Here is a 26,449-nt window from a genome sequence, read left to right as displayed (position 1 = left end):
CGGTTTTAATACTTAGCGTGTTGTTTTTATTAACTGGATAATTTAGAGATAGTGTGCATGGAGTTGACATAGAAAATGTTTGTAGTGAATCCTGATTGACGCGTGTCGCGTCTGCAGAAGAGAGCAGATTGCAGAGCTCGAAAAGTAGTGATACTGATTATTTGTACCACTGAACGATGGAAAATATCCGGAAAATCCTGTTTCTTCCATGCTATTTATTTTTATATTGTTATATTGTTTAATTCATGTAATAAAAGTGTATACTTTACAAAAAACCTTGAAAGGGTTTGGGTGGTATTAATTAAATTTTATCTAATTAAAGTGAAGCATACCCATAATTCTACGACAAAAATAAAGGCATGAATGTGTTTGCAGTTTAACATTGTTGTTCTACGGAGTTGTTATTAACCTCAATGTTGTATCACACAACAGGACTTTAATTAATATACTTCATTCATGAAATTATTTTTATTACTTTACTGAATTTGTATATTTTGAAACTAAATGATTACATCCTTAAACATTAACCTGCATAATAGATTAGTCTTTGTTATGATAACATATACATTAATCTATGAATTTATTACTATGGATAGGAATTCTAAAAGCTTACGAATAATTTAATTAGGTCACAACGCAGGCTTTTTACCCCTATAACTACGAAATGAAACTTAGTTAATTTGTTAGAGTTTGTGCTATAAATATAAATTGTAGTATAACTCGAATCAAGACTTTTGCCAACGTAAGACAGTAACACTGTTTTCGGCGACGCACATGACGCTATGGCAGGTCGCAGTGAAGTCAAACTAAAACCGAGTCCAATTGGATCGCAGATTCAACCTCGTATTAGGATTAGAGCGTTAAGAATTTATTAATAACTATTCTTCCAAGTGTTAGTACTGTTTCTCAATTCTGGGAAAACTCCAGAGTCTACAAGATGAAATAGATGTGACTGAAAGCATTTTAAAACCATCCATCATGCTTTAGTACCTTTATACTCAATATTTTCGTAAACATCGAATTCATGTAAAGTTGAACTTTTACATGAATTAATCCTAACAGCCCAGGATGGTGTTGCCTCGGCAGTCTGACGATTCTCCTGTTTAACCGAGCAGGCCCCTGCGTCGGTCTTGGTAAATTAACAACAACCATAAAATCTGTGTTAAAAGTTAAGCGTTCTTTATAATTATAAAACCATACAATTACTTGTACAAGTGCTTGTAAAAATGTGGTCTTAATCAGATCACAAGTTTCCAAGTTAATAATTTTTAGAGTTACAGTTTGGTTGAAAAGCGACAGAACCGGCATATTTTTCCTTCTTTCTGACACAAAAACCGGAAGTTATTGTTTGTTAATTATTTGCTTTATATGTTTAAACGCATGTATACACAAGGTAAATATTAGTAACTATCGTTATCTTTGCTCTATTTGTCAGTTATGGTTAACGTTGAAACTCGGGTATCAACACTTGTTGATCCGCGAATGGGATTAACCAAGAGGGATGAGTATTAAAAAGTTCGAATTCTTTGTTTAGTTCCTTTGTACGTATTATTCTTGAACCGATTTATAAAAACTCTTTTAAACTTAAAAACTCTAGTAAATAACTTTTTTTGTATGTATCCTATCTAAAAGTCTTGAAACCATACGAGTCATTTATAATTGTACACTAATACATTTGACCCTATTGGAGTTGGGGTAAAATTCCGTTATATGTCCCTAAATATTCAACCTCATCTGTAGACAACCAACAGTATAATACTGAAATAGTAATATCCACCAAGAATATGTCTTTTTGACTATTTAAACAAGAGAAAGTGTTTATAATTTCGAACTGTCTCCTTCCATCAGTGCTACGGCAGCTGTGAAAAACATCCTTCGAGATAGTGCCTATCACAACAGAACAAAAGTAGAGGGTTTGGTCAGAAATGTCTGAGAAATCTATAAAATATTATAAAATATTTTGCTTAAATGTTTCCTATGAGAAAAGTTTCCAAGGAAGTTTTCAAAGAGAGTTCCAAGCACGGCTGATCAGTTGTATTCTCGTTATCTTTATAGTGATATGACATTTGATAGTTACGCTGATAACTACGTACTGATCCTTAGTAGTTAGTAGTCGTTAACAGTGTAGAGTAATGTACGAAATTGTTTCGGATCGTTATTTATCTAATGGAAAAGAATTAAGATCTGGGACCATACATTGAAATTTGATTGTATAACACCATGTCATCCGTTTTCTTTAGTAAATTTTACACTTAAATCAACGTTTAAAATATTATGTATATATATTAACAAACACAGCATATAAAAGTGCCCATAAATTTAAACTAATATAAAATTAAAACCATTTCCCTTAGTCAGAATAGATCACACGGGCACGATTTGTTGGGTTAACATCAAGGATAATAAATCAACAAAAATTATTAAATATTTGTTTTAATGTGGAAACCAATGATTACACAACCCGTCCGTTGCGTAATATTAACCATTGTCCGTTGTTAAGTGCCAAACAACACTGCAATACCATACAGACTCGCACTGTTATAAATCCTAAGTTACTTACACGTATCCATCCTTTATATTTCAGGATAGTTTATAACCTCATTGCATGTTTCATTTCGAAATTACGCGGTTCAAAAAAGACCGCTTTATACTTTGGTGTCGCGAGGTTCTATACGAATGTTGACACCAGAGACAGACTTCACGACTATGTAGTATTTTAAATCCAAAGGAATGTCAGATGGTAGGATTCGGTAGTTTCTGAGGACTCTGGATAGCACAGACTTCATTTCCAGCATAGCAAATCTTTGACCTGAAAATGCATTGATATTTTAATATCATCGTTTTAAAGAGATGTATTTTAAATTATCAGCAGACAAATAGTGAAAGGGGTTTTAGTCAAACAGGGGCGGTTTTTGTTTCAAAAAATGTAAGCTCGTATTTAAAGAAGTCCATTGTTACATAAATAATCAAAATGTTGATGTAACTCTAAAACAAAACTGGGAAAGAATCCATTGTTTATCCTTCACTTATCAGTACTTACATATTTAATAGTAGTGGGTCGGATCAAACTACAGATTTGAATAAAACAATAATCTCGGTCTAACCTGGTCGATATATGGCATTCGGACTCTCTCTAAATGTATAGTAAAAGTTACATAGTAAGATAGATAAATTTGATATCTTCATATCAGTACTGACTAAGCGCTGCATAGTTAATATTTGCTAAAATGTAGTGAGTTTAAAGTAATTTCTTATCTGGACATTGTATGGGTTGCTGAAAAGATTGAAATAAGAAATGTTACTATGTTTAGCCAAATCTAACATTCTTTAGCCTGAGATAATGACAATTCTAAAATGTGTACATGATGAACTGAATTATTTCGCTGAGCTTGCTGCGCTTTGAAGACTATAAATGGAAACAAAGTGTGGTTAAATTAACATAACAAACCGTTTTCATATAATAACAATGTTTACACAGCACAGTTTATTACATTGAACATAGTCTATCAATAAATTATACATTTTCTTTCCTGTAATGAAACTTTAGAGACGAGTAAGGCGTAAAGGAGTAAACAACAAATTAGCTTTGGAATAGAAATAAAGTAACAGTTGATTAATTAATAAGAAATGTGTTGATCCCTTCTACTAGAAGAATAGCTAACATGATGTACCAAAATGATTACATATGTTACATTTATTGTATGTATAACAATGTATGAGGAGCTAAAGCTGCAGAAGCTGGATTGAGAATGAAACAAACTCTTAGTGCAGTGATGCATAGCATTTTTGGTTGGATTCTCATAAAATAAAATAAAAACAAAATATACCATCTTAAAGAGAAAATTCAGGAGAATAATAAACAAACACCAAAGTCGATTTTTTTCATTTTGGAGGTTTAAGACTCCCCTTAATTATTTATTCAGTTTAATTTACACTTGAATAAAACGTAGGTGCTAGTCCATTTCAAACAACCACGGAAACATACTACCTCAAGTATATATTTTGGTCTTATATAAGTATTATAATACTGTGTTTACTATTATAAATGTGAGAAAAGTTTTATACCTTCTTTGCAAACAGTTTTAAAGTGTATGCCATTGTAAAGTATGTTGGTAAATGTTCACAGGAAAAATTACTTGCTCGATTTTATTAATAATTCAATCCGATTTTCAGTAAATAAGAATAATTAGATATTAGCTACAAGCTACAACCTCCCTCACACAAGAAATAAGATAAAATACGATGAGAGTATCTCTGTCGACAAGACGTTATCAACTTATACAACTCTGCGTATGGACAATAACACTCGAAACAATAATCTGTGGAAGCTACCAAGACACAATAGTGGCTCTTGTACTGTAGGCTAAATACAACTCTTTAGATAGCCCACCCAGTTCTGGTGCTGCAATAGTAATATAACAACTAAGTCGATATATCTCCTAGAGAATATCATACAAACCTATGCAGTTCCTTATGCCGGCTCCAAAGTGTAAGTAGGAATAGTGGGAGCTCTTCTTCTCCCATCTGTTTGGGTCGAATGTGTAAGGATCAGGATAGACCTGAGGGTCATGGCATATCGCCTCCATCAGAATTACTACACTAGTGTTTTTAGGTATTACGTATCCACCTGAACAAAAATATAAGAGTTACGGTTATTACAGCATATAAATATTAGTTACATTTTATCTTAAATCTGCTAAATTTCTGAATATATATCTTTCAATGGTTCTAAGTAATGTTTTTCTCAATTATTTAGTAGTAAAATCCAAACAATTGGGACTGAACTTTATAATATATTATTTTTTATAACAAATAACAAAGAAACGAGATGTTATAAATGAAGAATACCCAAAATTTATTATGTACACCATTGTTAAAAAATGGAAGGTTGACTATAATTATACTAAGTAAATTGGGTGAAAACTAATAATGGATGGGTATGAAATAATTTCAGAATTGTGATTCAAAAGCTTTTAGGCCAAGGAAAGTTTATTTGTCTGATTTATATTGTAAATTATAAAGTACTAAATTTAGAAAGTGCTAAATATTAATAACTTGAACGAGCTCACAGTGCTATGGGAAATGAGGGGTGTCCATGACGATGAGTTCAGCTGATTTCAGATAATGGCGGACATCTCTGTTTCTTCCCGGTGATGATAAGCTCTCTCAATAGGTTTAAAATGTCCAGTTTTATTTCTCTGAAATAGTGTGTGAAGGTATCCCAACACTCTACGTTGGTTCGATAAAGATGAAATATATAGTAAGAGGCCCATGCTTTTTGATCTGATATCTTTTACTTATGGAATATATAAAAAAGAAAGTTCGATTCAATCTATATTCATTACGAATTAAAATCTTCTTAGATAATAAGGAATTAAATTAAGTATATTATATGCTGGAAAGTGACAAATACGCAGGGGTAAACGTAAATAGGAAGGGTACAATGAGTTAAAATCTGAAATTACTGCTTGGGGATGGAGTACAAATGATAAATGCACTGATAATATGTTGCAGAAAATATACAGTTAAATATATTCGAATTTTTCTTACTTGATTTTATAACTTATTACTGTGTCATTATTAATTATCATATATTTATTATTGTTATTTATTAATTCATTACTATATGTATGCTTTTTTGCTAAGATTGTTTTGTACTGTTGTCACCTGTTTACTATCCAAATTTAACACAAAATGATTATGTTTGTGTCAATAGATCTTTTTTATTATTATTGTACATTGGGTTTACCGTTGGAAGTGAAATAAATAAATAAATGTTTTTTTTTCTAATCGGGTCAGATTCTATTAAATTGTGAATTAAGAATAAAAATCAGCTTGATAATTGTGACTTAAATTAAAATGTCTAAAACAAAATAATATAAAGTAAAAAGAGTAAATTAAAATAAGTTTACTTTAATTTACTTTAAAATAATATCAAGTATGTCTGAAAATACAGGGCGAATAGTTGTTAATGATACATGATTTGTAAGATAGGTGACAAATGTACATTATAATAAAAGTTTTCTTATTGCGAAAGTGCTCGTTCATATGTTAGCACATAGTACAATATAATTTTGCAACGTTAGTGAAATATATACAAGTGGGAGATCCTGGCCGAGTCTTGGCAGGGCAGGTACTTTATGTAAATCAATCTTTATTGAAATTATGTATCATATAAGATATCATATTTATATATGATGTGTGTGTGTGTGTGTGTGTGTGTGTGTGTGTGTGTGTGTGTGTGTGTGTGTGTGTGTGTGTGTGTGTGTGTGTGTGTGTGTGTGTGTGTGTGTGTGTGTGTGTGTGTGTGTGTGTGTGTGTGTGTGTGTGTGTGTGTGTGTGTGTGTGTGTGTGTGTGTGTGTGTGTGTGTGTGTGTGTGTGTGTGTGTGTGTGGTGTGTGTGTGTGTGTGTGTGTGTGTGTGTGTGTGTGTGTGTGTGTGTGTGTGTGTGTGTGATATCTTAGACAAGGATATCAGCTATAGTGTTAAATAGTAATACAGTTTTGAATTGGAACTCTCTTTGGACTTACTTTTCTAAAAATGCCCAAACTAAGAAACCCAACCAGTTTGAAGTTTCAGCTAGGTACCTGTATCTACCTACTTTTTAACGTTATTTCCTCACAACATACACGAGCTATGAATCCCGTCAGGGGGTACATTCTCAAGGACTCCTTGATAACGTTCTCAAGGTACCTCATCTCCTGCAGATCCTGGTGGGTGGCGTCCCGGTCACTTTCACCAAATATCTGCCTAATTTCTTGGTACACTCTCTCCTGAAACAATAATACAACTTATTTTGGTAAAGAAAGCATTTATTCTGTTGTAACAGTGAGAAACATTATTAAAGAAAGAGAGATGTGAAGAAGGATTCTTCCGCTAGTACCAGTGGTTATCCATATGAGCGTGTCATTCGGCCTGTGATTGCAAGAGGAAATGGAGGTAATGAAACACTTGAGGAGATTTCAACATTTAGTTTGCCAGAAATACTAAAAGAACAATTGAAATAGATTTGTACTAACCACTCAAAAATAATTTAATTTATTGTCAAAGCTATGGTACAACTGTTAAAAACGAAAAGTACTTGCTCCACCGACACTCGAATCCGGATCTCTCACTAGCCAGACCAGCATGTTGCAACACATCTCAGAGGCCTCACATTTTGATTTTGATTTTTGTTGTATTTGGCTTTTTGTGTGAAACATGTGTTTATTTGACACATGATTCATATAGTGTATCCTATGCTTGTACATTCTTGAAATTCACGCAATAGACACATTACAATTTATATAAGCCAATATATTTGACCGTGTAAACATTTTCTCAGAAGATAACGTAGATACTTCCAGGGATATTTATATTTGGTTTACACCGAATATTAATGACATATAGTTATAACCTATAATACATTTTGTTTTAAAAAGTTGGACTATTTTAAACTGGAGTAGAATAATATACTGTATACTGGTATAAGTGAGATTAACATTCAGCTGGTACTTGAGAACTGAGCAAGTGTAACATCTGCCCACTCTTATTTTTCCTGCAAGGTTAAGTGCAAGCAGCAACGTCTTCTATTTGTCAGGCAGAGTAGCTCGAATGGGAACTGTTCGACATCCAACCATTCTTTTTGCGGCGGGCTTATCAAGACCTCAAATTTCTACGAGGGCTGGTCATTGGTCAACGGCGATATAGACTGTCCTGACCTGCTGGGAGCTGTGACTTTCACTGTTCCGAGAGGGACTCGCTCGAAGTCAGTTTTCAGTATGCGTTACCAGCCAACTAATTATACTCAAAACCACGGCATATCCGGACTCCTGAAGACTGGCGAAGCGGCTTCTTCCTCCGTCAATTTCTTTGGGAATTCTTTTTCCAGGACGGATGCTATTGGTTTCCTGAGAGACTGGAAGTGATGCGTGGTGCATGAGCTACGTAGTCTCTGTTTTACAATTAATTCCTATATGTCAAAATACCTTGATATTGTTTTGTTTGTTTTTTTGTTTTGTTTGTATACTTTATATCTATTGTTGATTTCATTCGGATCTACTTGTAATATTTGTAAAATTGGTGTTATACCATTGAAATAAATAAATGGGAAGAGTGACTGCTTGCTTAGTGATCATAATTGCAGGAAACTGGATCAAAACCGTGTGTGAATATCGCCTTTTGTGCTGCTCGTTCCAAATTATTTATTAAATTATTGAACATAATTATTTGAATGTTTGTATTGTTGATTGTATTTTAGGGTATTTATGTCAATATAAGTAAATATTATTTTAAACTATGATTTTATTTATTATTGATTTATTGCGCTACTTGGAAGTATCAATTTATGATGTTATAATATTTTTTTGGCTTGTTTCTAAAACCCAGAATTACCATTTACTTTTATAAATCAATGTACCTTAATGTTTTGTATGGATTAGTATTATATCAGTGTCACTTTAAATTCTGTAGCATGTTATTATTTTATATGTTAATTTTTGAAAACTAAATACTTTATATTATTTCAAAAGATTGATTATGTTTGGATTCAAACCTGAGTTAAACACCGAACTTGCCATAGCTAACTCTATAAAAAAGAATTATATCATATCTTTATTGTAAAGAGCACACTATTGGCCTTTTTGTGATCTCAGCAGGGGATTTGATGCTGTAGTTCATCATATACTTCTTAATAAACTTGACAGTTATGGATTTTGAGTATTCGTAATTCAATAGTTTAAAACTTACTTTCTGGGACACGTTCATTGTGTTGATATCCACAATAATTACCAGCAATTTCTATCGAATTTTTGTGTTATCAATACCGGAGTGCCTCAGGGATCTATCCTTGGACCCCTACTTTTCATACCACTGAGTAAACTAACCTTAGTTTATTTCCTTCTTAATGAATAATCAGTTACCGTACCTGTATCTCAGGGTGGTGTGAGAGGCAGTACAAAGTCAAAGACATGGCAGTCTGCGAAGTGTCATATCCCTGAAACATAAATATAATATTACTGAAAATGATATTTCGAAAGTGTTAATTTTTATTTAAATACCATATTGATTTCTGAGGGTAATAAATAATAGCTGTAAGATATAACACGTCTTGGAATATCTAATCCATTGAGGCAGAAAAACACATGCTCTAATTCTGTTAACTGTCCTAAGTACATGTAATAAGGTTGTGTCGTGTCAGTATCGCATATTCTGACCGTTAGATCGCGTGAACAACATCGTTTCCTGAGATTTCGCTGCTCGCTGACCCATTCCCCCACTCAAAGTACAGGATATTAGTCATCTATCCCATCTGCTCATCTCTCTTTCAATCTTCGTGAACCCTGATCCCTAGATCTGGCAATTTAGGATACTTATTATATATTTTGCATGCGTTCTTATGGAAATTCAAACAAATATTTTGATACTCAATACATCAAAGAATTGGTATTGCTGTCTTCATAAAGTTTGATCAAACAATGTGAGATAGCAAAATTTTGCTAAAATGAGTTTTTAGAACTTTAAAAATAAAACACGAATATATATAATTTAATTAAAACTGTGCAGTGATAAATGATATACAGTTATATTGCGGAAATAGGGGTAAAATGTCATAATTTCTAGCCAATTCAAACTAAAATTTGTACTATCGCACACGGATAGTTGGTATGTTATTCGAAAAAAATATTTACTCTAAAAGTCTCTCAACCAATAGAAAGTTTTTTTAAATGCCTTACTAACTAACATTGTAAAACGTCGCGACATGTTGTAATTTTATGAACATGCAGAGTCTATAAAACACATGTCTTAAACTAGTGTTTTGACAAATGACTAGTTATAAGCAACGAAATCCAAACAAATTTTCCATCGATTTATAGTTTATAATCTATTTGAAAACTAAACAATTTATATATGCTTATTTTAATCTTTGGCATGTTTCAAAATGATTAAGTAATAGCTATGAATTATTTTAACACTCATAATACCATTATTTTTGAAACTACGTCATGAAGTCAAAATTCCCTTTCTGTCTAGTCGGAAGAAAGTAGATTTCACATGTGCTGTTATTTCGAATTATTATAAAGATTTAATTTTCTTCTGTAACTTCTAAAGCTTTCGAACGACCGCTTTTATAGGAAAAAAATATTAAGAATAACAGTAGTTTTAAAAATGGTTGTCTCATTTATAATTTATGTTGTAAAATCATCCCAGAAAACAAATTTATAAAATTGCGAATTAAACAGCCATCCTGAAACTTTTCTATGGTTGATACTAGCCAAAGAACTTACCCAAACATTGCATAACTTCAGTTTAAATTGGCTATAACTGATGCCAACCATGTTTTCACTTATTATTCCCGTAAACGATACTGCATATTATTCAAAAGTTTGTACCGATGTTATTCTGAAAATCCTTCACGACAGAGTAAAAATACGAAAACAAACGTTTAATGAATGACCTGAGAATTCTAAATGTTTCGTTTGTGTTTTTTTACGATGAAATATAAACATTCCTTTGGAAGTATAGCAAGGCAGGTATGTAATCGTTATATGTAACAATGTTAACAAACACGATTTCTGATTGATTTTTAACTAAATAATCAATTTTAAGATGTAAAAAAAGAATTCTATGTTTGTAATATTTTTCTTTCTAGAGGTTTCATGTCAGGCGATAAAGTTTTTTTAAATATTTGGAAGTGTTGTAAAATTTGTCTACCAACCTTCATAGTCATCATACCAATCAATGTTGTACAAATTAACTGTCTAAACTAAAAAAGCCAGTATGTAGTTTTGGGACGCTTCAAGATGGTAGATCCTTCCTTAGTGAAACCTATTCTTTTTGTATCAAATCAGCGGGAATATGTATTCCTAAGCCATATATATATATTATATATATATATTATATATAGTATTGTATTATTAAATTTGTATAAGAGGCAATAGCCTAATTTAATTTCAATAAATATTGAATCGCAAAAAGTACTTGCTCCGCCGGGATCTCTCACTTGCGGGTGAATGTGCTACCACAGAGGCCCACTTTTTTACCATTCAATTATTTTGTATTTGGCCGTTTCTTTCACATATAAGAGAATTTTTTAAATGAAGCAATATCCAAACAGATGGATTGGTCGAGGAGCCCAGTAGCAATGGCCTGCACAAGGTCACCTGACCTCAATCCTCTAGACTTTTTCTTATGGGGACATTTAAAGACGCTTGTCTACGACTCCGCCTGTGGATACCATAGAAGATGTTGCGAATAAGGATTGTTAACGGGATTCAACAGGATTCGTGAGGACACCTGGGATCTTCGAAGAGTTCGGCAGTCTATGAGAAGACGGCTGGATGCTATGTATTTTGAATGAGGGGAAACATTTTGAACATCTACTGTGACGTGGTTAGTTTTTTAGGACAAGTGTAACTTTTTTGTTGAATGATAATTTCAGATAAATTTTTTATGTATGATAATGTTATGATTGTTAAAAATATTTACTTGATAAAAAATAATAGTTATCTCATTAATTCTGTTTTAATAAAAACAGCTGTTTAATTTCAATATTACATTTTGTAGAGAGCTTTACAGATTTTGTCTATTTTTTTCCGTGCGTTTTGTATGTACTTAAGGATTATTTTTGTAAAGTTTGCGTTTGTCTAATTTATAGACTTATTTTACATCTTTCTCTTCGAAATTAAATTTTCTACAAGACAAAATACCTGTGAAAAAATTTTTTGTGTTTATTGTACATTTAACATAGTAACATCTGCTTTTTCAAAACCTAAATGTAACTTGTTTTTCTTCGGGACCAAATTTTCGCGTATTTCGTCACATATCTTAAAAATTAATGTAGCCTACAGGTCTGGAAACGGTTTTATTCAATTTTTTCAGTTCATTTTACACAAAGTACGCTAAATAGTACATCTTAATTAACAGACCATACAAATACCCGTAGGGCTTTCGTTGCAGCAGGGGAACTGAAATTCAGACGAAATCTTTCATCCCTGTATAACTTGGTAACCTAAGCATTTTTCGGACCTATATGTTTAATTAGACATTTGAATTTTTTTCTTATTTTGTTGTGTGTGAGGAATCACGCCTGACTTATGGGCAAAACCTTTTTTCTTCAGAACACCCTGTATATATTTATAATATAGTAGCAAAAATAAAACAAGGACACACACACACACACACACACACAGTAGATTAATATACGTAATGCAAATTATATCATCACCCGTAGGGGGTCGCTCTTTTTATGTGGTATAGATAAAATCCAAGTAATTATAGCACAGAATGTCCTGGTTTCGATTATGCATTATAACAGTTAAGATTCTGTATTCAATATATAGCAAAATTTTCTAAATTTGTAACCGATCAAACGTGAAGTTTGAAGATCAAATAATCTGGGGAGAGTTCGTTCTTACTGATAATAATCCACATTACTTATGTCACTTCTCCGGCCCGTTGTTAGTTATTTTTTGGTTGTAGGTTTGATTGAAGGTTTTATGCTTATACTCCCTCGTGAATACTTGTGCAATTGTTCATCACAAAATATCATCATATTTGAGGTGCCATATTTATTTTTGTCTTCACTGAACAAACTGTTAAACAATTCTGAAAATGCAGTATACACGGAATTTACCAAGACATAGTTATTAAGCGTATAGTTTTTAACATTGTTTATCGGGGGCCAAGAGGCTAAATACGTTGTAACGAGAGCCGATTTCGTTAAAAAGATTTGTATGTGTGTTTTTTATACTAGAATATCTTTTAAAGAAGAATAATATCTATTTAGCTAGCTGAACTGAAAAGCTCCTATGTTGGGATTGTATCAAAACAATAATTTATCGGAATTTACGATAGTGTATAGGACAACCTGTAGCCTTTCCCACTTAACTTATTAACAATTTATTTATTACGTACAGTGTAACGAGACATTGTAACCCGTGTAATTGCAGCGGAGAGTGGATGATTGAGATCTAAATAAGGTATCATTGGGAGTCCTAATCTTGGCAATATTTAATATACCTATTTCGATATTAGAGATACTCGAGAAAAACATGTACCGTAGTTCTATTTTAGTCTACATCGATGAGCACAAATGTAAAACAAACATAAGGAAAAGTAAAGAAGAACGGACTTACCTGTTAAAAAAGGCGATTTGAAAACTTAAAAAGAGGATTGCAGAAGCATACTATTTGTCATGTAATGCATATGTATAGAACTACTCGTATAGTTCTATTATAATAAAATACTCCACATATTTCTTACTGCAATCATGAAGGTGTTGACTTGTTGGCGAATTTCCAAGTCTGTCATTCCCGCGCCGCCACTGCTGTATTCTAACATCAAGTCCAAAAAAGGTTTTTTCTGTTTTGTTCCTAAAAAATACGTATGTACGTACAATAATTTGTTTACATGAAGTCCAAGCGCAAAAATGTTTGCACTTGTATAAATCAAAGAATACATACCTATGTCAATATCTTCTTCGTGCATCTCTTTAGAAGTGTTAAACGCTTGTCTTCTCTTCCGTATCATCTACAACACGATTAACATTTGCTATAATTTCTTTTAACTGCGACATGTTAGCAACATAACATTTATAATATTCTTTAAATTTTACAATATTATTTTGTTAATTGTTAATATTGTTAAACAACTACATCATCCGTGCTTATTACTTATATGCTACAATTTATTGTTAGCTATAGATTGGAAACAACGGCGTTAGAACAATATTCGTGCTATAAAAATGTTAGTTGGAGGTCACATAGAGCGCAGAAAATATACCTTCTGGCAGTGTACGCTGAAGTGATTACCAACGTGCAAGGAATATTTTGATTCGAACGATTGCCGCACGTTATTTAGCAGTAGTTGTTTTACATGATTACGAAGATTTACGGAACAACGTTTGTTCCGGGTAACATTAGAAAGAAAATCTTAAAGCGTTTCTATTACACCTCATAATAGAGGAGTGATTAGAATTTAGCATAATTTGTACTCGTAAAGCTACAGAGCGAGCCAAAGTGACGGGTATTCAGCAGCTCACTCCCCATTCTGAACCCTACAGTACATCCCTTATCAGAGTGATTGAGTATAAAACATGAAAAGTGCTTTTACTTGTTCAGTTTTGTTAAATGTAATTTCTGGAAACATTTAAAATTACTGTAGTTTATAAACCTTCAAATAGGTATACTATTTCTTACAATTATAAACCACAGTCGTATGACAATTATTCATACACAGTCCCCAAAAAGTTCTTAGATTAAAGATAATTACATCTATGGATAGGTAGTAAACCATCCATAATGTGTGTAACAGGTCATGTGGTGACCCAGTGTAACTGACAGGGCTTCACCTCTTATCAGTTGTTGAGTATTTTCTGTGATAATTACAGTCTATTGCCAGTAGACAAGAGTAATTTCTGTTCTCTACTTTAATTACGATGACAGGCGAGCGAGAAACCACAACAGTGCCAGGATGCTCGGTCACAGTGAAGGTGAGGAATTTCACTGTTAAGGAATTTTTAAATGCGGTAAATCTCCGATATGATCCTGTATCACAATCGGCAGTAGAAAAAAACAACTTCAACGACAGTTTTAAAGAAACAGCTTCGGTCAATAATCGTGCTAGATCAGGTAGACCTAGATCAGCAACAATCGAGGAGCAGATTTCGTCGGTTTTGCAGTCTGTTGTTGAAAATCCTCACGAAATAACAACTTGAATGTCTAGAAAACATAGGATTTGTAAAGTTTTTGTGTGTAAGATTTTGATAGAACATGAGTACAAATCATACAAAATTAATCCTGTGAACGAGGATGACGATCGATGTCATATTTTTGTTATGAAATGACTTATACAAATTTATAATATGATAATCTCACTAAAAAATATTGTTTTCGGTGAGGAAACAACTTTTATGCTCAATGGAGTAATGGGTTAATAGACACAATTGGCGGCGAGTACACCATACACAATATCCGGAAAAACCAACGCATGGTTTTATGACAGAACGAACTATAAAACAATTATTCATTGACAGGAACCTTACTGCTGAAGTATACTTCACAATAATTCAACAAAAGATAAAGCTATTCAGGAGGAAGTGTGGTTTCAACCAGAGGAAGCGCTTCCACATATAGCCTGAAAATCCGCCATTATTTGGATAGTACCGGAGAGATGGATACTCGTAGATTGACGTGATGCTGTTGGGTGTCTGCCAGAGCACCAGATTTGTTACTACTTCGATTGAAAATATGTTAAAGAATGTATAAGACAAAACTAAAACATATTATTGATCTCAGAAATCGAATAGTCCAGGAATCCCAATTAATCCCGCAGGAAAAGCTGCAGCTTGCAAGTTCATATCTTTACATAAGGCTAGCATATTGTTAGGCCGTTGAGGGAAAGCATTTGAGAATCTCTTTTGAATCAACATGGTGGTAAGATGATCAAAACTACTTAGTTCAGTAATAATAATGATCGAAAACTTAAGTTGTTCCTTAAATAATACGAAATAACCTAAAAATGTTCATGTTTATTATTATTCCGGATATGATAGACATTGAGACCTCTTGATATACGCTTTTAAGTTTGTTTTGTCGAGTTCTTAAATAGAGGGTTATATGATATTGCTTTGCATTTAAAAAGTTTGAGCTGACCCCAAAATTTACAGTTTTTGGGCATGTATTAACATTGAACCTATATCAAAAAGTACATTTGTATTCCTTATAAACACATTATGAGTTTGGATTCTCTACTGCAACACATAGAAATGTACTCTAGTTGTGTCCAGACTTTCAGTTCACCTGTATAAAACACGCACCGCAATTTCAGTAAGTTGTGAGTTAGAAGAATTGTAATATCCATTCCATCGTTTTGTCTGGTATGAATCTGGAGTTTACTATTCGGAATCAAAATTTACAATAAACTTCCATCACATCTTAAGATTTAAATTTAAATCAATCAATAATATTCAGATTCTTAATATACTAACCACAGTTCTTATGGAGTACTTCGAAATACAAAACTATCATTGATATAATAATTGTTGTTCGCGTACTCAAAAATATGAAATATACGTCGAAGTTTAATAATAGCTTTATTGGTAATTAGCTATATTTAATATTAGCTGTGCCATAGTGTTGTCTTCAGTTTTCATGTTTATTCTTTTACAGAAAAAGATAAATGTTCTGTAACTCATTCAATACAAATTAAAGTTAAAGATATAACTTATGGGAAGAGCCATTACCGCAAAAATAATACTATGTCAGAAAGTTGGATCGAGAAGACACTGATTTTATCTCGTCACATCCGAGATTATTACAGTCCAATACTATGTTCTGTGTGAGTACTGAGTATTCTGTGAGCTGTGTGCTATATGGCTAGACTAGGCTGTTACGGGTTTAATAACTGACATACCAGCTAGTTCAACCCGTCACAATGGAAAATTTTACGGTCCATGACGTCCATGCTCTCTATACAACTGTGTCCACTTGGAAATAATTATTCTATATATTTACCTCTTCCGTAACTTCATGTACGTATTTTATTAACTGATTGTGTCGTCTGCCTTTGGACATGAAATGGAACAAGAAACTGCTCTGCAGCACACTGAAGTGACGTTCAGTCAATATTCTCATCAATCTGTAAACAAACTTTATGTCAAATTTGAAAATTTATGCCTATGTTAAAACTTCGATGATGACCGGTAATTAAAAAACGCAACAGGATCAACGTCCTTTTTAATAATTATGTTATACAGTAGAACTGTAATTTTTCACAATTTGCTTTTTTTCTTTTAAGGTGTCAAATCCTAAAACATAAGATAGGAAATTTAAACAGCATGGAAAATAATTTAAAGATTGAATCATGTATCATGTAATATGATGGAGTCCTATAACATTTTCTAAATGTAAGTAAGCATACATCAGATACTGCAGTGTTCGTGGTTAAGATGAAGGTTAAGAGTTTAACCTTCCCTGACTTCTATATAATGTTTTGCTTACGTAGGGGCATTTCTGGTTCGAATTAATTATACTGTACTTCCGACTATCGATGCAGTTAGGATATGCTTCAACTTGCTTTAAAAGAAGGACGTCATTCATACCTGCCTTCTCAACTTTGGGCACATCGTCCAATGTCGTCCAAAAATTAGTGCTAAAAACAAGCTTATCTCAGTGATTCCCTTCTTTTGTATACATGTAAGGGTAAACTGATCCTTAAATAAATATATTTTGAGTCAATAAATAGCCTTAGCCATAAAACGTGCATTGTGCAAAGAACCTGGGGATCGGAACTTAACTTTCGATTCTTAGCTTGTACGAGTATCACTAAGAAAAACGTTACACAACTGTAGAAGCTCTAAGTTATCTTGAGGCTGCTTTGATTGATTTTGGTCCTCTAAAATAGCACCATAATAGTCCATCATATATTTTCTGAGAGCTTTGTTTGGTCATTGGCTTCAAACAAATCATTGCTACCGCGGGGAAATTTTTCTTTGTCAATCTGAGGCCAGTATTTCTTGAAACGCTTAAATTTGGCAACATCAGGGTTCTCACTAATTCCAAAAGCTGAACTAAAAATGGAGAAGAGCACAATTTCAAGTACAGGGTGTCTACATGGAATCCAGACAAGGCAAGAATTTAAACTGTCTTCAAGATTGGGACATGCGCCACTCTTCAATCCTGTATTGGCAACTGCTGTGTCAAATACTAAAGCACGCGCTTTTTTTCTCAGTTTCGTATAATCGAGAGCGTTTAGACAAGCTGTATCTTGTTCCTGTGCAATCTCATCTTTGGGACTCCTATCAGTTTTTCAACCCCGTATCCAGTAACAAGAATTGCCACTCTGTCAACTTTTTCAGTGCCCCCCGCAATGTCTGTGAGTGATTAACAATAATGGATCTTCACAAGTGGAAGTTGACTTGTCAGTTTTGCTACAGTTTCTCTTGTTTTCATACGATCGTGCTTCGAGATGCTGATGACTTATCTAAACTCGCACCACAGGCCTCAGAAACTGCATTGATGACAAACATAGCTTTACGGTCCGATAAGTTGCTGTCGAATGATGCTGCTACGTTTTCTGTGAGAATCTTCTTTCTTTTTCTGGGTTGTTTTGGAGTTGTGCTCGTGGAAAGTTGATAAATAAATAAAATCAGATTCATCTAAACTATTGGTTATGAATTCATCAGATTCTGTTTGTTCACTAGACGTGAGACACTCGTCGAGTTTTTTAATTTCATTTTCAGAACGCTGACATCTTAGTTCTTCTTGAGATTCACGTACTCACTTTCGGGGACTTTTTAGCCAATAAATTACAAATCATAGAGACCTCTAAACGTTCTCCGATTGGACCCAATTTGTTCCTGGTTATGCAGTATGCATAGTGGAACATAGGCAGCACCGTAGAGATACATATTTAAAACTTATTTTTCGTATATAATTGTGGACCAACCTAATATATATATATATATATATATATATATATATATATATATATATATATACACTTAATACTTTATCGTACGTATACACTGAGAAACTATTTCATCCTTTTTCATCTTGAAATGTTCAAAAGAACTATTCATATATCTGAAACCATACAAAAACCTTGGAACTTTTGCTTATATGTCAGTTTTGATTTGGAAGTATCGCATTACATATGAACCAAACGCACACTTTTTGGTTGATGTCAATACAAATAATACAAACCATTGTACACATTAAACATTTAACGATAGTTATCCAGATGATGGTGATATCTTTCTTACATACACAGCTCTACTTACTCATTGACTGCATTCAAAATGGCTGAATTTTTGTTGATCTGGACTTGTGTTTCCAATCCCATCGCCGTCTCTGGAACAGTATGTATTGTTGTAGTTAAAATCGTTAAAATTTTTATTGCATTCATCAGTATGTCTATATCTTTGTTAAGTGAATTGGGTCTTTAAAAACATTACCTTTTGACACTCTCATATCAATATTATTTGTATGTTCTCGGAATACAATCCTCATTAAATAACGGTCATGTTTGTGCATTGCTTCAAGATATTTTTATAGGACAATAATGAGCCTATTAATTTTGCAGAACAGCCAAAAAGTTCTTTATTACTTCGTTACTAACAAAGATTATGCTCATAGTGCGTGTATAGTGAGTGCCCTTCGACGACTTTTGTTTCGGGTTATTAAAATAAACCACCTTCAGTCATATTCAAATTGGTTTCACTAGGATATATTCCAGGATTCCAGTATCAATATTGCTATTTAACCATGATCCTACTAAGGGGGTTTTTAAAGCAAGGCCTTAATCACGTATTACATTAGGTTTTGCCTCAGGGAAGAAAGAGGGTAGTTGACCCAACCCATCAATCACTCCCATGGCTCAATAAAATTCGCTCACTAAAATTCCTAAGTAAAATTAATTATTCAAATAATACATTTTAAAATCCTACCCTGTGTTGTGAGTATGAAGCTAGTTTGCAAGCTAATTACACGAAATAAAAATTAATACGATTAACCTCGTTTGTCAATCACACCGTTGAGAATGACAGATTCGCCTATCGCAAAAAGGCATTGTAAGTACCGAATGACAGAAGGAGGGACGGTGTGATATTACCATAATTAAATCCACTAATTTAAGCCACTTGCCTAATATAATATTGTAACGAACTAATGGTATAGTCTTATAAAACCAATCTCTACTCTCTACAAGGGATTTCGTAAAAATCTCAAATACACAAGGTGAGGGTGGAAATCAAATTAAAACATTTAATGATAAGAAATTTGCTATGATAACTACATAAAGACTGAGGATGCTACTGTAAGAGATTAGTACGCCGGATTCTACACGGTAAACATGCTAGCTGTGTCGCTCCGTAATTTATTACGAGTTTGAACAGATATTTCGATTATTATTGACAGTTGCTGCGCTCGGAACATTTTTTTTAGTTATAATACAAGTGTAATGTGCATTGGACTACAATATACTTGTCTTGTAAGCAATCAACTGATATAATGTTCAGAACCAAAAGGCCGTTTTTCAACAGTTTTTTTTTTTTTCATTTATTACGAAACGTCGCACACTGTGAATTTTAAATGGACGATCTCTCCCCTTATGTGTCTATAGCGCAGTCAGTAAAGTCGCGACTATCTATACCTGAGTTACAAGGTTCGCTCCTCAGTCATGACATTTTTATTGCATAATTTCTTTATATTAATTAATAAACATTTTTTACAATTCATATTTTATATATTTGTTATATTGTTGAAATTGTATATTATTTATTATTTATAACAATTTTATTAAGATAAGTTTATATATTTATTTTAAGTCTGGACGATGATTTCAATAGAAAAACCAAAACTGGCAAACCATATCTATTATTCAACAATTACAAATACAGGCTACTATATACAGTATTAAAATCTGGAGAAAGTCCTCGGCAATTTTTTGGACGTAATTGTGGCGTATCAATAAAATCAGATGCAAACACGACTAAAGTGACGGTGTGCAACGATAAACACAGTGGCGAGCATCCTATGGCGAGACTATGCGTACACTGTCATCACCATGCAGGAACCTGCGACTGCTGTATGCCGCTCCGTTGTCCGCGTCCCGCGCTCCTGGTTGCTCCACGCCCTGCCCCGACATCGTGCTGCCCACTTGCCCCCTTCAACACAACTCCAACTAGCTTCGGAAAACTCACCGACATTTGAATTATTAATAGATAACGCAAGGTTGAAAGCAAAAGTTATCACACGCAAGGCGGAGGTTAAAGTTATCCTCGATCACTCAATTGAATCGGACCAACGACTTCTACAATTCCCGGGTGCAATATTTAAATCCTCAACATCGGTGACTCCTCACAAAAAACCTTGCACAAATTATGTAAATGCATCAGCTCAAACTGAGGAACTCCCGTACGTCCTAGAAAATACTCTAGTGAAGTCTATGAAAATAGCCGACATCGAAAAAGAAATACAAGATTTAAAACGACCCTGCCGTGAACTCTCAGAGAAGAAATAAAAAAATGATCGACTCAGTAAGATGTCTAGAGGAGGGAAATAAAAATTAGTTACAGAAAAAACACATGAAACAGATAATCAAGTTTGGATAGAGCATTTCTGGAAACTGGATTGATTCTTGTCTTTGGTGCTTGTGTGGATTGACCAAAGGTCGTATTCATACATGTTCTTGTGTTGGTTAATAATAACTTCAGTCACTATAATTTGTGCCATCACTATTATATTTTACTCTTATCTTCACCAACTACCACGGTCCTTCTGCAAGCCTTTTCATCATTTCAAGTAAAAGAAATAATGAAAAGGCCTCTTCTTTTATTGTCATGTTGCAGGAAATTAACATTCTTTTATAGAATATTGTTTTGTCTCTCTTATTAAGGATTGAAGATTGGCATGTTTATATTTTAGTAATGTTTTTGGAAGCATTATTTTACTTTTATTTTATACATTGTTTTTCTGATTATAATAATGCATATCTGTTTTCAAGGAGAAAAAATTGATTTTTACTTTGGTGTAACAGAATAATAATATGATAAGAAAAATTTGCTTGTGTGCTTAATTGTTATTGAATCAGAAAATTTGACTTAAATGTAACTAGCTATAACTAAATACAATACATAAAATAATTGCAAGTGAGTAATTTTTTGAAGGTGGGTTAGATTTCTCTAATTAACAAGTGTAACTTTAATGATTTCTAGTAATTTCAGATTGTTTACCATTAAATTTGCTTGTATTTTCATATTGCTATTGTAGAACTTGGGATTACTGCTTAGTTTTTTTTTTCTTTCTTTTAATGGAGAAGCTGATGATGACTCCCACCCAAGTGCAAGATTTATTCTTTTTGGATTGGTATATTTTTCTCAAACTTTGATTGTTGTATACTGTATTTACATGTATTTGAATGACATAGGTAAACAAATTTATTATTATTATTAAATAGCTATGAGGTGCTGGAAGATTTGTCCGAAGGTAGTGAAAATGATAAGTTCCCCAGAGTGGAAAAAAGGAGAAAAAAATGAGAAAAAAGAAAACACGTAAAGCTAAGTTGCATTACACTACTTTGAATAGCCAACAAAATGAATACTGGTTCCAAAAACGAATCTAAAAAAACCACATATCACATCTACCGTAACAGTGCACTATTGCAGGGGACTATTGAAGGGGATAGTCATGCACGCTTCATAGCTGAGCTGGTCCAGTCCCTAGTGACTGCAGGCAGGGACGGCTGTGCCCGGCGGCTGCAAGCCTGGAGCCGGAGTGTTGGAGCTTGGTGGTGGGGAGTCAATCTCTTCTCCCGGGACGCTGCAGTGTTTTTACTACCGGAGCGAATGACATCAGAGCCGGTCGATCGTCTACCATGAGAGGAAACTGCTGCAGGCCGGTCTGGTGGTAGCCGACTTGAGGAAGGCTAGCTTAGTCACTGTTTACAGCACACCACCAACGCCACTGCCATCGCCAACACCGCCTTCATGACTGCCACCGTCACTGCTTCTGCAATTATATGCCACCGGAGTTGAGTCTTCGGAAATCGCGGTCACGGAGCCGGCTGTTGATGTCGCACGACAATCGGTCCCTGGTTTGTGCCTCCCAAAATGAAGCGATGTCAGCGACAGGGGGCCACTCTGTCTCTATCTACTATTTGTAAATAGACTGTATACACTACGTAGGTAAATACGTTAGTACCTAATATAAAGTTAATAAGCACTCACGTCACCTGGGCTTGAATTTAGGTACTATTCCAAAAAACATTCTTTCAGTGGTGTTTTCGATCGGTACTTTCCCGAGCTCAGATCACATGACAGAACGCCCAACGTGATCAGACTGAATAAATTTAAAACATCTTATGAATTGCTGTTAATTAATCACATTTTTACTTTTATGCAGGGTTTTTACAATATCTACGAATTGTGATTTTGTGTACTAATATAATTATTATGGCTGTATATGTGACATTTACATGTGACAATTACAACTTGTATTGTATAACATTACTGTAGTGTCAAAATAAATGAAACATTAAGCAATTATTAAAACAAATAATATCAAAATTTACCACAAATTATATCGAAGGAGCAGAGAGACATCAGTTTGGTCACGTCAAATTCTTTCCCCACCATCTCCGACAGATTCTTCACTAGGAGAATAGCACTCTTCTCGAAGTATGAAATGAACGATTGAAGCACAGAAACGTGGAAGGCGGGAGTCAGGAACTTTCGCTGTTTCCTCCATTCTTCACCTTCAATTACAATCATTATGTCATAAATAAGACTTACACAAAACAAATAAATAATTATATTGTAATGTAATCTAATTATCCAGTCTGTACTTTAAAAACAAAAAAAGTAAAACATTCACCTTGTAACCATTGAAATGACAGCCATCCTACAGTATCTTCGGAATGTCACGTACACGTAAACTAAACAGCACAGGACTATGTATGCACCCTGGCCTAAGGCCTGTATTAGTACTAAAGCTACCGGAAACTCCATCCTAGCCCCAGACTGAAACGCGAGTGTTGTATTGTTACAAGAATGTGGGAGAATGTTCCATATAAACGGGCCAACCTAGAAAGGAATGTGAACTGACACTCGAGATCCCTGACAGGAACGAAAGGAGAGAGAGCGCTCAGTGGGTTGGGTCAGTTTATTTACATCGGCCGACGCCCCTCCTTACCTAAGTTTCAGTTCAAGTCCAAAACATCTTTATTCTGAGAATTGTGAAGTTGAATACATACAAAACATTAACATTTCATGCAATTTTTATTTATTTACATGAATTCTTTGCCGTACATTCCCAATACCTCTAATAATGGCGCATGCTGGACATAAAGTTGGCTTACTAAAGTACAGCCATTCCTTTACTTGTAATAGTTCATTTTAGATCTTCTCCACGAACAAGTTACTCACAATTATTCTATTTAAATATTACAAATAGATATTCGATATAAATATATTCTACCAGTTACATGCATAAATATCTTTGAATGTTAATATAGGAAAATAATCATAATATAAATTAATTGATGCCATCATGTTTTCCAATTTGTTACTGCTAACAACTAGCATGCGTAAATACATACATATATTCATTAATAACAAGGTAAATGTATATAAATCTACATACATATACTCGTACACACCTACATACACACATATACAAGTACATATAAATACCAAGAGATAAATAACATAAGCAAGTAGCAAGGTATAAACATACAAACAACAACAATAAATTAACATAATAACAATAACAGTAGAAAGGCTCATTCATTCATTTTATACAAAATCATACAGCTCCAATAATAATATATACATATAAACACAAACACACACACACACACACACACAACACACACACACACACACACACACACACACACACACACTCACTTTTTTACACGTGGCAATGCATAAAAAAGAAATATATCAATTACAGAGACAGAAAACAAACCAAATTTCAGTTTTACTCCCGATTCGAACTTTATACATTCTCCACTATAAATGTTAAACATTTCATCTTAAATTTAGGATTTTAGTTCAAAATATATACTATTGCCATATCTCTCTAAGCGGTAGGTGGGCTCTGTGACCCTTCTCTACTTGTCTAATAGGTTCTGGAACTTCAATATCCTGGAAGCAACTATAACCTTATAACACTCAGCGAGTGAGTTGACTCCATTTGCGTTTTTGTTCTTTGCTTTCTACAAAACCGCCACCAATTCCATTAGCGTGAAATCAGAATCCACCACAGCTAATGGTTCCAAGTAACTGATACTTGTGACTGGCAATCATCCTTATATTTCTTCCTACAAGCCTATGACGGTAGGAGATGTGTCTTCCATCATTCCATTTCAGTTGAAGAATGGTTTTATTCCTTCCCTTTGAATCGCGTATTTATTAAATACAAATTAATTCCAAAACCTTTAGGTTTGGTTCCTATTTGATAACACAACTTTATATGTAATAATATACAAATAAATTGAAATTAATTTTACAGCTCATTTTAATGAGAAATAATAAAAAATGTTCATTCTTGTCATGCAAATTTGGTCTCTGTTTCTACAGTAAAAGATCAGCCATAACATGTGCATAGATGGAGCATCTAAGCACATTCTACTCTACAACCTATTATAATGTAAAAATAACAGGAGTTTGGACATTTTCTAATGTGATAAAGTTCTGAATTTCTAATTCAGAATGTTCTGATGAATTCTATTCATAGAGTTAATTTCGTTCGTTTGTTAATATTACATGCATTGCCTGGAAAACGTGAATAATACTAATGTATTTATATATAATTGATGAATGTTTCTGGGACAAAAGTTATGCTATATAAACTTTAAAAATATAATCCACATGTAACATTTACTGTTTTACCTGAACTTGTGAAGAGTCCTTGATTTACCACAGGAAATAACACTTTGTTACCGTCCGGTTTATTCACCATGGCGTTATTGGACAGCACTACCTATGTACAAAATAATTGTTGATTATATTCATAAAAAGACTTAAAAGATATAAATTATCTTAACTCCTTCGAATGCTGTAAGGATTACAGTGAAACTAGAAGAAACTTCACCTAAATATGACATAAATATCAGTTGATTTAAATTGGTTCATAGATATGTCTATAGTCTTGCAATTGAAAAGAATTTTCACAAGCATGACAAGATATTCGTTATACATAAACAAATGTTAGACGTGGCACTTGAGTTTTGTAATCGGCAGAGGACCCAATTACCAAAGCTTGGATTATAAAAAAATACGTAAATAAGCTAATATACTAACTAAAAATTGCCTACAAACTAAAATAAGATATTTCGATATTACTTCTTTAAATACTATTTTAAAAAGATAGAAATAAGTATAATCGTAGCTCGCCAAAATAAGTAGTCAAAAGGGTTTCCTTTTTTATAGTCCAAGATTTTACAAATCTAATCACCATCTTTTTTGATCCAGAACTTTTCCATCAGTTCTCAGTCAGTAACAGCATAACCATTTTAAATCAGGCTCAATGGAAAAAGTTGAAAACTTTAGGTCTGTATTGATTCAGTCCTTCTTTTTTAGTGGTTTATATTATTTTAAAAATGTAGGAAACGTTGGTTTCAATTCTTCGGAGGAATAATTCCTCAGCAACATGGTTTCAACAAGTCAAAATCCACCAATGCAGCCATGTTTCAATTCATTAACTATGTTTTTAATTCGTTAGACAACTAAATGGTTCCATCGTAGTATTTTTTTGTGAATTATACATGAAGGCTTGTTGGGCAAACTTAAATGTTACGGTACACATGGTTCCACCCTGACTTGGTTCAAGTTGATATTTGGAGGAGACAAGTTGTGCAGCTCCCAAGTGATAAAACAATTTATCAGTTTTCAGTTCTCAGCCGATGGAGTCCCTCAAGGTTCCATTCTGGGGGTAATTCTTTTTGTGATCTATATGAATGATTTTCC

At 33.5% G+C, this 26,449-nt stretch overlaps 1 protein-coding gene across 1 annotated transcript in view; it reads right to left on the bottom strand.

Moving 5' to 3' along the window:
• Positions 1-2,439: 2,439 nt before the first annotated feature.
• The window catches only part of LOC124355662 (cytochrome P450 4C1-like), a 34,019-nt gene continuing 10,009 nt past the window's right edge, over positions 2,440-26,449 (bottom strand). Inside the window, exons 4-13 of the mRNA XM_046806823.1 lie at positions 25,373-25,463; positions 23,050-23,232; positions 18,761-18,830; positions 16,494-16,617; positions 13,443-13,509; positions 13,243-13,352; positions 8,906-8,974; positions 6,602-6,773; positions 4,460-4,627; positions 2,440-2,809 (exon numbers count right to left, since the gene is read on the bottom strand). Of these exons, the coding sequence (XP_046662779.1) occupies positions 2,646-2,809; positions 4,460-4,627; positions 6,602-6,773; positions 8,906-8,974; positions 13,243-13,352; positions 13,443-13,509; positions 16,494-16,617; positions 18,761-18,830; positions 23,050-23,232; positions 25,373-25,463 (1,218 nt within the window). The 3' untranslated portion in view covers positions 2,440-2,645. The remainder of the gene's footprint in view (positions 2,810-4,459; positions 4,628-6,601; positions 6,774-8,905; positions 8,975-13,242; positions 13,353-13,442; positions 13,510-16,493; positions 16,618-18,760; positions 18,831-23,049; positions 23,233-25,372; positions 25,464-26,449) is intronic.

Source organism: Homalodisca vitripennis, chromosome 2 (genome assembly GCF_021130785.1).
Source record: "Homalodisca vitripennis isolate AUS2020 chromosome 2, UT_GWSS_2.1, whole genome shotgun sequence".
Lineage (NCBI taxonomy): Eukaryota > Metazoa > Arthropoda > Insecta > Hemiptera > Cicadellidae > Homalodisca > Homalodisca vitripennis.
This window is presented reverse-complemented; position numbering and strand designations above follow the sequence as displayed.